General features: G+C 35.3%; 1 protein-coding gene across 2 annotated transcripts in view; it reads right to left on the reverse strand.

Annotated features, from left to right (window-relative positions):
• Nucleotides 1-12951, reverse strand: part of LOC134655719 (uncharacterized) — a 36584-nt gene that overhangs the window by 16533 nt on the left and 7100 nt on the right. For both annotated transcript variants that reach the window (XM_063511180.1, XM_063511179.1), the window contains exons 2-4: nt 11046-11153; nt 5389-5496; nt 4290-4397 (exon numbers count right to left, since the gene is read on the reverse strand). In XM_063511180.1, coding sequence (XP_063367250.1) covers nt 4290-4397; nt 5389-5496; nt 11046-11153 — 324 coding nt within the window. The remainder of the gene's footprint in view (nt 1-4289; nt 4398-5388; nt 5497-11045; nt 11154-12951) is intronic.

The following is a 12951-nucleotide window of genomic DNA, read 5'->3' on the forward strand; positions in this document are numbered from 1 at the left end:
ATAACTTAGATACCGTTGAGTTCATTTATATAATTTTCTTCATTGATGTAGTTTTTTGATAATGAACGTAAACCTATTCTTTATTGTATTGTCATCTATAGTCATGCTCATTATACATCAGCTGTTATAATTTGAGGATGGTAGGTACATATATGACACCCTGTTAGGGCACTCCATATTTGTTAAGTCTAGGTAGGTACATGCAGTTTATACGTATAGCAATGAAATCTATATTTATAATTTAATATTTAACGACCTAAATGATTATCTAACTAAGACAAAAGTAGATAGTAAGCATAACTGAAACTACCACGAACGGGGTACTAACAAAATGAGATTAAGTATTTTAAATTGCCATATCGTGTGAAAAACAAAATACATGACATAGATAATAAACAAAGTGCAGAAGTTTCATTCAATAGAACGTGTTGTTTTTACAACGTGCGTTGGTGCTTTTGGTCTTATCTCTTTGTGATAAGCTAGACACATCTGCAAAAAAATACAACAACTAATCTTTCAGGTAGGATTATTCTATTGTTTTGTTGCCGCGCGGCTCTTAAAAGCATTTTACTAGTGACAGAGACAGCAAACAATGAATAATATCTATGCCTAAGATTTAAAAAGTATCTCATAGAACTTTAGTTAGACTCCAGTTCGCCTATTGATCAGTTGGATACTAAAGTCTATCTACGTTAATCGTACCGTTTTGTTGTTTTATTAATAGTTTTTGTTTTATTGTTTACTGTTAATTTTTGTTAAAAAAAATGAGAATGGGTGTGGAACTTTGCCAGATCCGGTGACAAAGCCTATTGCTCTTTGTGCAATAACCGGGCAAATAACGAGTTTTCGTGCCATGGTGGTTCAACAGGAGCCATAGGAAGACATTTGTTATCAATACATCAAAAATCACCCACCATGACGACCCCTGAGTAAGTACATTTCTTCCTACTTCGTATAGTGAAACCAAAAACTGCGTTAAAATGAATGCGATTCTTTTACATTTATAACAGTTATAATTTATTAGAATGTTTAGTATATTTAAATAAACAGTTCTGTAGTATATTTGTAATTAAGGTATTGAAACAATAAGGGTCAGAATGGGAATGAGGATGGGATTTAAAACTACCGTTCTTATTATTGTGTGGTATATGATATATAATGAAGTTTTTATCAATCAATCAATAAATCAACTAATGAAATCTTCACATTTTACTTGTAGATACTTTAAGTTTAAAGTAATCAATTCAGAAAATATTATGCACCATAAACAGTCACTACATATTACAAATAATTTTGTGATTAATGGGTCTTTTCTATATGGAAACAAGCATTTTACCATTTGTGACAATTTGTAGAAAAACAATTTTTTATATCTTTGAAAATTACTGTTTAATTTAAAATAAGTTTTTGGCAAAAAATTCATTTTTGTTACATGCTTTTATCGCTGACTGTACTTTTCTTACGACAGACAACTAATACTCATCGAGACAATTCTAAAAACCCCTAACACAATTAGGTTGCGTTGTTTCATCACAGAGTTCCTATGGCCACCTCCTGTCTCCATCATCAGATCAGCTCGATGGTACCATAATATTGCATTGTCACCCGACTTACATATGTATGCAAAATTTCAGCTCAATCGGAAACCGGGAAGTAGATCAAATTTAACTTGCAAGATTCCATTACAATTTAGTTACATACAGGTCGAGTTCCTATGGCCACCTCCTGTCTCCATCATCAGATCAGCTCGATGGTACCATAACATTGCATTGTCACCCGACTTACATGTGTATGCAAAATTTCAGCTCAATCGGAAACCGGGAAGTGGATCAAATTTAACTTGCAAGATTCCATTACAATTTAGTTACAGGTCGACCTAATAAAAGCGTGTTAAAAATGAGAACCGTTGTAAAATATTTCACAGCCTGTGTCGAATAATAATAGCATTTATGTTTCTTTTTATAATACAATTTGATATTTTAACTAGTAGGTACACAAAAATAAATATTTTCATTTCTGTTCACTCTACCAATAACGGTGTCGTTTTTAGCAATTATTTGAAAGCGATATTAAGCGATTAAAATAAGCGGGTCCTGGAGTATTCAAATAAAGAATAAATAAGTTTTTGGCAAAACTTTAATTTTTGGTACAAGATTTTATCGCTGACTGTACTTTTCTTTCCACGAGTATATTCTAAAAACCCCAAACACAATTCGGTTGTTATATCACAGAGTTCATATGGCCTCCTCCTGTCTCCATCATCAGTTCAGCTCCATTAACATTGCATTGTCACCCGACTTACAAAATGTTTACAAACTGGTAAACAATCGGGGCTCCTGACCCTGAATCTGTGTTTTATTTAAAGCTATACATAACTTTAATCTCCGCTACACGTCAAGAACGGGTTAGACCCGCGTGTATTTAAGATCCGTTCCGCCGTGTACACGGGTACACGGGTACACGGATACACGGATCTTAATTACACGTGTACCCGTCTACACGTGTATAACGGGTCAGAAAACCGTGTACGTGTAGTACGGAAACGGGTACCGAACACGTGTACACGAAACCCGCACACGACCGCGAGCCCTAGTCCCTACTGGCATGTGACGTTAGTAAATTAAGATTCCTACGAATTTGAAACCTCCTTTTTTTTAAGCTGGTTAAAAAATAGTACAATCTTATAGTTAGATGGATTGTCCTGACGGCACCTACTGTATTAGTTTCAAATAATTTTCTTGCTTGACGTCTTGTCCTAAGAGCACCATTTGTTTGGCTCTATATTTAGAGCCACAACTCTAAATACTAGAAGTGATTGACTCAGATCACTAGAGAGTCTAGAGACAGGTAAAATTATTAAAGTTGTTAATCATGTCTCTTTATTAACAGTTGGCACCTATATGAGCATCATTCATCGAACTCGCGAACTATGTATCAACATAATGAGCTAATAATATTTTATTCATAAATAACTCTTCTATCAATGATGTATGTAGGTATGTTACGAGTCCGTATACCTACCTATGATGGATGCGTAGTACGAAAGTTACGTGTGTCATTCATCAAATCATCACCGCAGCCAAATAATGAATCATGGTGCAATCTAGGTGGGTATTTTTAAATGCTATTTTCCCGTTGTTTTTAGGGTTCCGTATCTCAAAAGGAAAAAACGGAACCCTTATAGGATCACTTTGGTGTCCGTCCGTCCGTCTAAGCTGCCTGTCTGTCAAGGGAACGGAACACTGATGCGTTGTCCGTCCGTCTGTCTGTCAAGACCCTTTATCTCGGGAACGCGTGTTGATATCAAGTTGGGACATAACGAGTAACAAGCTTAATTGTGATTAATTAATTACAAATTGTAATTTACAATGAGTGTCACTATTGTTTGCACCTAATACTTTAATGTCCAATAGAAATAAATCAATCAAATCAGCAAGAACTGTGAAATTTACAGCCCAGTTCGTGATATTAATATGACGTGTGAATTAGGCCGAGGTGACGTTATATTAGAACACAGGTATGCGACCTTTTGTAGGTATACTTTGATTTATCCAAAATTGAGTAGGTATCTGACCCTGGTCCTCACTGCTTGCTACTATTTGTTCGAGCATAGGTAATGGAAGCAACAGCAACAGAATATATGGCGACGTGAATCTAAGAACCATAATTACCTCTTATGGATATAACACGTTACCACAGTGAAGGAGGGCTAGGGGGCGTTTGCATGTTTTGCTCGCTAGACTTATTCGCTCTATGAGGTGATCAAACTGATGTTCCAGGAAGCGGCTCCAGTGTGACAATCGCCTAACGACATTTATTGTACCAACTGATTAGATCCGGCTCGAAGGACCAAATTACACGCACATTCGCACAACCACTTGGTGGAATTTGACGAGGACTAGTGACATATAGTCCATGTAATGATGTTATGTTCTGGACCAGCCTATAGATTTTCAAGGTAAAGGCTGACCACCAGTAATATATGATCATTGTCATGAGGACGCTGTAATTCTCATGTAGGTATCTCGACAAAGCTATCATCTTATTCTTATTTGTAACTTTATGTTAGCATTATCTTTTCTCTTAACACACTAATTGTTTATTAGATACGTTTATGTCATGAAGATGTAGAATGCACTAGAAGAATTTTCCCATTTATTTATTTATGATAAAAGCAATGGTATATATATATAACATACGGATTTGCGCGTTGCGTGGTGAGTGATCATCCACTATGTGCAGAATGATCTATATGCACGAGCTATATACATGTATTTGTATATACTCACCTGTGGGAGTCGCGGTATGTACGCGACGTAAGGGTCGTGATATGTCGTGTAGGGTAGAAACGAAGACGAGCGGTAGTAGATGGATCTCAACGGACTCAAGGGCAACGACTGTTGACGACAAATAGGATGTAGTAGCGATCATGGTTTCCGTAGTGTAAGGATAGATATATGTGTGAAATTCCGCAACTTGGCGCGTGATATATTCCTGGTCATCAGGCTTTATATAATCATTAGGTATAATTTGCGCTTGCAAATTTCTTGCAGTATTTTTTTAGTTAAAATCTTTCATTTAAAACCACTTTGGCTCTTGCTTACTCTTAATTTTCGTCACTGTGACACCAATTTAAATTCGTTCGGTTCAATCCGGTTCGAAGGATCAATTATAAAAAGGGTTACATATACACTCGGCGTCACGGAAATCGCACACCCACAGATTTTTGTTTCAAGCGAATATAGCTCTTATCATATGTATTATACCCTATCAATATTATTATCATTTAAAAGCACAATTAATAAGCTTTAAAACATGAATAAAGCATTTTCGGGAAAAATAATAATAATCACGAAATTATGGCGTTCTGAAAGAACACCTAGAATACGCGTTGTAAGGGTCGCTAGTTGCGTTACCTTGGATAGGTATAAAGGGGGGGGGGGGGGGGGGGGGTAAAAGTGTCATATGGGTTATTCGGTATCCAGAGTTCACGGAGGTCATCCCGGAACAGCTGGAGAAAGAAAACACCCCTAGAAAATGGATACCACGGAAGCAGTAGCAGCTCAAGCAGTAGCCCTGGTGGATTTAGGAATGACGCGGTCTGCGGTATAAAACAGAAAACAAAAGCTGTCATCTTATTCTTATTTGTAACTTTATGTTAGCATTATCTTTTCTCGTAACACACTAATTGTTTATTAGATACGTTTATGTTGTGAAGGTGTAGAATGCACTAGAAGAATTTTCCCATTTATTTATTTATGATAAAAGCAATGGTATATATATATATATATAACATACGGATTTGCGCGTTGCGTGGTGCGTGATCATCCACTATGTGCAGAATGATCTATATACACGAGCTATATACATGTATTTGTATATACTCACCTGTGGGAGTCGCGGTATGTACGCGACGTAAGGGTCGTGAAATGTCGTGTAGGGTAGAAACGAAGACGAGCGGTAGTAGATGGATCTCAACGGACTCAAGGGCAACGACTGTTGACGACAAATAGGATGTAGTAGCGATCATGGTTTCCGTAGTGTAAGGATAGATATATGTGTGAAATTCCGCAACTTGGCGCGTGATATATTCCTGGTCATCAGGCTTTATATAATCATTAGGTATAATTTGCGCTTGCAAATTTCTTGCAGTATTTTTTTAGTTAAAATCTTTCATTTAAAACCACTTTGGCTCTTGCTTACTCTTAATTTTCGTCACTGTGACACCAATTTAAATTTGTTCGGTTCAATCCGGTTCGAAGGATCAATTATAAAAAGGGTTACATATACACTCGGCGTCACGGAAATCGCACACCCACAGATTTTTGTTTCAAGCGAATATAGCTCTTATCATATGTATTATACCCTATCAATATTATTATCATTTAAAAGCACAATTAATAAGCTTTAAAACATGAATAAAGCATTTTCGGGAAAAATAATAATAATCACGAAATTATGGCGTTCTGAAAGAACACCTAGAATACGCGTTGTAAGGGTCGCTAGTTGCGTTACCTTGAATAGGTATAAAAGGGGGGGGGGGGGGGGTAAAAGTGTCATATGGGTTATTCGGTATCCAGAGTTCACGGAGGTCATCCCGGAACAGCTGGAGAAAGAAAACACCCCTAGAAAATGGATACCACGGAAGCAGTAGCAGCTCAAGCAGTAGCCCTGGTGGATTTAGGAATGACGCGGTCTGCGGTATAAAACAGAAAACAAAAGCTGTCATCTTATTCTTATTTGTAACTTTATGTTAGCATTATCTTTTCTCGTAACACACTAATTGTTTATTAGATACGTTTATGTCATGAAGGTGTAGAATGCACTAGAAGAATTTTCCCATTTATTTATTTATGATAAAAGCAATGGTATATATATATATATAACATACGGATTTGCGCGTTGCGTGGTGCGTGATCATCCACTATGTTCAGAATGATCTAAGTATATACACGAGCTATATACAGGTATTTGTATATACTCACCTGTGGGAGTCGAGGTATGTACGCGACGTAAGGGTCGTGATATGTCGTGAAGGGTAGAAACGAAGACGAGCGGTAGTAGATGGATCTCAACGGACTCAAGCGCAACGACTGTTGACGACAAATTGGATGTAGTAGCGATCATGGTTTCCGTAGTGTAAGGATAGATATATGTGTGAGCCTATAGGTGAGCCTCTATTGTTGCCCATAAAGTTTTAAGTCAATGTATTGTCCGCATTTTCGTTAGTCATAATTTGTTTTTTCTTTGAAACGCGTAACTTTTCAGGATTGCCATAAATCAAACCTAACCTATCTATAGGATAACCTTACAAAAATCCTGAAAAGTTAACGGTTTTAGAATTATGACTAATGATAATCTGACAATCATTACATTTGTAAGATTCATAAAAATAATATGTTAAAAATTGGTGGAATTTATGTTATTGATGTATGAAATAGCATGTTTTGTCAATTAAATATATATAATTAATATTATATTCGAGTAACGACCAACTTATTACAGCATTATTGTTATCAAAGTGAAAACAACCTTAATGTCATGGAAATAGAAATCAATGTTTTTTTCGGCAGAATCTCAATATTCTGGTCTATGCCAATGATGGTATGACTTTAAAAAAAAAGTTACAATTGAAAATATTTAATTGATTGACTAAATAATATACATATACTTAAATGTTAGAATGTATAAAATACTGTTAATATTATTATTTCAGTGGATTTAATTTTATTATAAGTTTGTTATTTCTTATGCTATTTTATTGCCAGCGAGAACTGTTTAACTTTTAAAAAAAAAGTCGGTTTGCTTTGGCGCCAATTTGGAATGTTTAAAAAGTTAGGCTGAAGTTTTTTCACTACTGATTTTGGAATTGTCATGTTTCATTGTATCGATACATATTGCATTAGAATTAAATTGTTTTAAGTAATACAAACTGAAGTTTTTAATTGGAATCTGTTTCACATTTGACACTGTGTGAGACATCAGGCTGTTAAGTTATTTAATAAACTGCCTCAGCATTTGAAAAATATTTCAAAGTATACTATCTTTAAGCAAAAACTGAAGCAATATTTGTTAAGAGGTTGCTTCTATAGCTTGGATGTGTTATTTAATACTTGTTAGTCTAGGTATAGTCTATAAGTTGTTCATAAATGCCATATATGATCTCATTATGTATAACGTGAATGTTGTCCTAAAATGTGTTATTAGTAAGTAAGTATTTTGTCTAAAAATTAATATGATAATTGTTAGGTATTTACAAAATGTTACCTATTTTATTTTACTTCTTAAACACAATCTTGTTTTGTTGATGAATAAATATGATATGATATGATATGATTATGATTTTCAATAATTATGTCAAACAAAGGGATCCGGTCTATAGGTATTATATGCGTATGTATACTTGGTCAACCAGATCTTGACAGTAGAAAAAGGCGGCAAATTTGAAAAATGTAGGCGTGAAGGGATACCTAGCTTTATTTGACGTTCATAAGCGCATTGTAATTATGCCTACTTGAATAAACTATCTTTTATCTTATCTTATCTTTATCGTCCCATAGAAAATTTGAATTTCGCGCCTTTTTTTACTGACAAGTTTTGGTTGACCAGCTATAGCTATGTACCTACGAGGGCTGTTTGATAAGTACCCGTTTTCCAAATGTATTAATATCACGGGCCGAAAATATGTATACAATCGTTTTAAGCCATTTTTCAGAGGTGGGAAAATTAAAAAAAAAACAGCATTCTTTTGTTTTTTTCTCATTTGACAGCGATTCAGTGAAAGCGTGAACTTAAAATTGTGAAAATGGAGAAAGAGCAGTATCGGTCTGTAATTAGATTCTTGTTTTTGGAAGGAAAAACATGTGATGAAATAAACGTAAGAATGCAAGCGGTTTACCATGAATATGCTCCTTCTATGACAACCGTCAGATACTGGTTTAACGAGTTTAAGCGGGGGAGAACAACCGTCTTTGATGAGGATCGCCCAGGCCGCCCAATTGAGGTGACTACAGACGATATGGTTAAGAAAATTGAAAATATCGTTTTAGCCGACCGCCGAATTGAACTTCGAGAAATCGTTGATGCTGTAAATGTTCCAATCGAGCGGGTACAAAACATATTAGAAGAAAAATTGGGTATGAAGACAGTATCGGCGAGGTGGGTGCCGCGTTTACTCACGGAGGAGCAAAAACTTCCGTTACTGACTACTTCGGAGCAGTGTTTGGCCGTGTTCAAACGTAACCCGAAGGAGTTTCTGCATCATTTCGTGACCGTGGACGAAACGTGGGTCACCACTACACCCCGGAAATGAAAGGGCAGTCGAAGCAGTGGATTTTACCGGGTGAACCTGCGCGAAAGATAGCAAAAATCGTTCCATCGGCTGGAAAGGTCATGGCGATCGTTTTTTGGGATTCGCAGGGTATTATACATATTGAGTTCTTAGAAAAGGGGAAAACGATAACAGGGCAGTACTATGCCAATTTATTGGATGGACAAACGACCCCATTTAAAAAATAAAAAAGTACTGTTTCATCACGACAACGCACCAGCTCGTCTAGAGTTGTGATGGCTAAATTAACACAATTACGCTACGCCCTATTGCCTCACCCCCCGTATTCTCCAGATTTGACCCCATGCGATTTATTTTTGTTTCCCAACCTGAAAAAATGGCTCAGTGGTAAGCGATTTGGATCAAATGACGAAGTATTTTAATGACTTTCCGAAATCATACTTTTTGGATGGTTTATTGAAGCTTGAATATAGGTGGAACATGTGTATAGAGTTAAAAGGAGACTATGAAGAAAAATAAATGCATATAAACAAAAACAACTCATTATTTTTTTCATAAACGGGTACTTATCAAACAGCCCTCGTACACCTAGAGCTTTTTACCTTCGCTCGGAGTTTTTTCCAGAGCCGAAAAATACGAGTAAAATACTGTGCATGGTGTGTTTTTTTTCATAGCCTCATAGATGGGCGTTTTTTTTGTTGTCCCCTACACTTTTTTTTTCAAATTTGGGATTTTTTATGTTATTTCTACTCAGAATCTATCCTAATAGGAGAAAAAAGTATCCCAAAATTTCCATACATTTTTCGATCTTTCCATTCCGCGACCGCCATACAAAGTCTATGAAAAATGGTGACGTAATGGAAATAAAAACCTTAGGACACTTTTTTTCTCCTGTTAGGATACCTAGAAAGAGCTCGTGATTCTGAGTAGAAATAACATAAAAAATCCCAAATTTAAAAAAAAAGTGTAGGGGACAACAAAAAAAAACGCCCAGGTATCACCTACTCATATTCCCTAATTTCAAGAAATGTGGCATCTAAAATCCTGACAGCGTTTTTGCACGATTACGAAGTTGATTATCTATTTACTTGAGAACGCCCAAATCAAATCCGGTGGTGCCATAACCTGCTTGACCGCTGTAACTGACTTCTACCTATAGGTTCTACCGTACCGGTCAATCAATATACGGAATATACCGATATTGAATATAAGTAATAACGGGCAGCGTATCACCAAGATTTTAATCAATAAATAATATATTTAATATATAATTATTAAATATCTCTTATTATTTCAGAAAATATTTTTTGAAATTATAATTTATAATTTTAATATTGTTTGTATAATGGGAATTGAATCTGAAAGATATTTTAGCAGTTCTAAATCTAAATTACCTTTTCTAACTTGTGAGTTTCCCAGGTAATTATTTTTATATGTTTTTTCACTATACCTACCTATTAACTGCATCATGGTTCAGGTTATCACTTGAGATTCTAAATAAAATCATGGCTGACTGTTTACCTTGCAAGCGGTTCGATGTTGCCGCGTCAGAAAACAAATTGCTAGCCCATTGTAATTGTATTTTTGGTTACAAACATTATTAGTACCTTTTGTTCTGATTTTCGCGCCTTATATTGTGCAGAATTCATTTTGAAGGCTAATTAATTAATTTAGTTACTTTGAAAAAAAAAATGGGTGCCTACCTAAATATACTTAATTATTCAAGTTATTTAGTACAATTTTACTTTAAAAGAATTTAGACAGTTCAGTATTAGTTCCAGTGAAATTCCGCAACATGGCGCGTGATATATTCCTGGTCAGGCTTTATAATCATTATAATTTGCGCTTGCAAGTTTCTTGCAGTATTTTTTTAGTTAAAATCTTTCATTTAGAACCACTTTGGCTCTTGCTTGCTTTTAATTTTCGTCACTGTGACACCAATTTAAATCTGATTCGTTCGGTTCAATCCGGTTTGAAGGATCAATTATAAAAAGGGTTACATATATAAAACAGAAAACAAAAGCTGTCATGTTATACTTATTTGTAACTTTATGTTAGCATTATCTTTTCTCGTAACACACTAATTGTTTATTAGATACCTACATTTATGTCATGAAGATGTAGAATGCACTAGAAGAATTTCCCCATTTATTTATTTATGATAAAAGCAATGGTACCTATATAACATAAGGACTTGCGCGTTGCGTGATCAGCCACTATGTGCAGAATGATCTATATTTGTATATATACTCACCTGTGAGAGTCGTGGTATGTACGCGACGTAAGGGTCGTGATATGTCGTGTAGGGTAGAAACGAAGACGAGAGGTAGTAGATGGATGTCAACGGACTCAAGGGCAACGACTGTTGACGACAAATAGGATGTAGTAGCGACCATGGTTTCCGTAGTGTAAGGGTACCTACCTAGATATATATGTACACCTAGAGCCTATAGGTGGGTCTCTATTGTTTCCCATAAAGTTTTAAGTCATAATATCTGGGTGACCGAGCTTCGCTCGGAAAACATATAATAACTCGGAAATGCGCGTTTTCCCAGAGATAAGACCTAGCTAGATCGATTTTTCGCCCCCGAAAACCCCTACATACCAAATTTCATCGAAATCGTTAGAGCCGTTTCCGAGATCCCCGAAATATATATATATATATGTCGCAGGGAAATGATCAAAACAGAGATTTGAACAAATCTCTAAGGGATATGATCAAATCACGCAGGATGTTAAAATGGCGAATCCATATCATCATTTCCCTAGAAAAATTCAGTCATTTGACCAAATCACTGACTCTGTTTAGTGAAAAGACAAAATCGGCCAATAAACGCGAAACGCTTTTTCATTTCACTAGACTTGTTTAGGAATTTGAGAAAATCCCTAACCACGATAGTAAGATGACGAAACGAACTCAAAAAGTCAACTAGTTTTATCATTTCGCTAAACAGGTTTAGTGAAATGATAAAGTCTCAACTGGAAGATGGTATATGATGTTTTTTTTTTTTTTTTTTTAGTTTTTGAATATGACACCTTTGTCACAGATTTTATGGTGATTTGATAAATCTCTGAACGGTTTAATGAAATGACGAAAGCAAGTACAGAATACAACAGTTTACTCTCTACAGTTAAGCGATTTGATCAAATCTCTGACTAGGTTAAGTGATTTTTTTTTTAATATCGGCTGAAAAAATGTTTAAAATAACTGCTGTCTATGTTTTTCGAATAATTATCTGGTGCTTTATTTCGTGCACGGTGTGAAATAATTTATTTGAAGTAGAAGAAAGTACTCAATTAAAATTACGTTTATGCACTTGTAGCTTCGTTTTTCATTACCGTCAAAACTGGCAACTTTACCATCAGAGGGTAACTTTACCATAGTCTATTGTAAGAAAGTATAGTATAATTATAATAATTAAAAAGACAATCCCTATTCTTGTACTTATTCGATTAAAATAGCTGGTTTAATAAACAACTTTGATACCTACAGTACTTATTCACTCACATTTATAGACGGGTCTAACGCGAGATTGATTTGTGAGTGAATATGTGTTCAAAACGCGAAGTTTTTAAATATTATACCTACAGTACTATTGACATTTTATTTTACCATTTCACTCTAGTCAGAGATTTGATCAAATCGCTTAACTACCTATAGATTAAACTGTTGTATTATTTACTTGCTTTCGTCATTTCACTAAACCGTTCAGAGATTTAATCAAATCACCATATACCTACCATCTTCCAGTTGAGACTTTATCATTTCACTAAACCTGTTTAGCGAAATGATAAAACTAGTTGGCTTTTCGAGTTCGCTTCGTCAACTTACTGTCGTGGTTAGGGATTTTGTCAAATTCCTAAACAAATCTAGTGAAATGAAAAAGCGTTTCGCGTTTATTGGCCGATTTTGTCTTTTCACTAAACAGAGTCAGTGATTTGGTCAAATGACTGAATTTTTCTAGGGAAATGATGATATGGATTCGCCATTTTAACATCCTGCGTGATTTGATCATATCCCTTAGAGATTTGTTCAAATCTCTGTTTTGATCATTTCCCTGCGACATATATATATAAATAAACAAGAATTGCTCATTTAAAGGTATTAGATTGTACCTATTGTTTGTTCGCATTTTCGTTAGTCATAATTTGTTTTTTCT

Source organism: Cydia amplana, chromosome 17 (assembly GCF_948474715.1).
Source record: "Cydia amplana chromosome 17, ilCydAmpl1.1, whole genome shotgun sequence".
NCBI lineage: Eukaryota > Metazoa > Arthropoda > Insecta > Lepidoptera > Tortricidae > Cydia > Cydia amplana.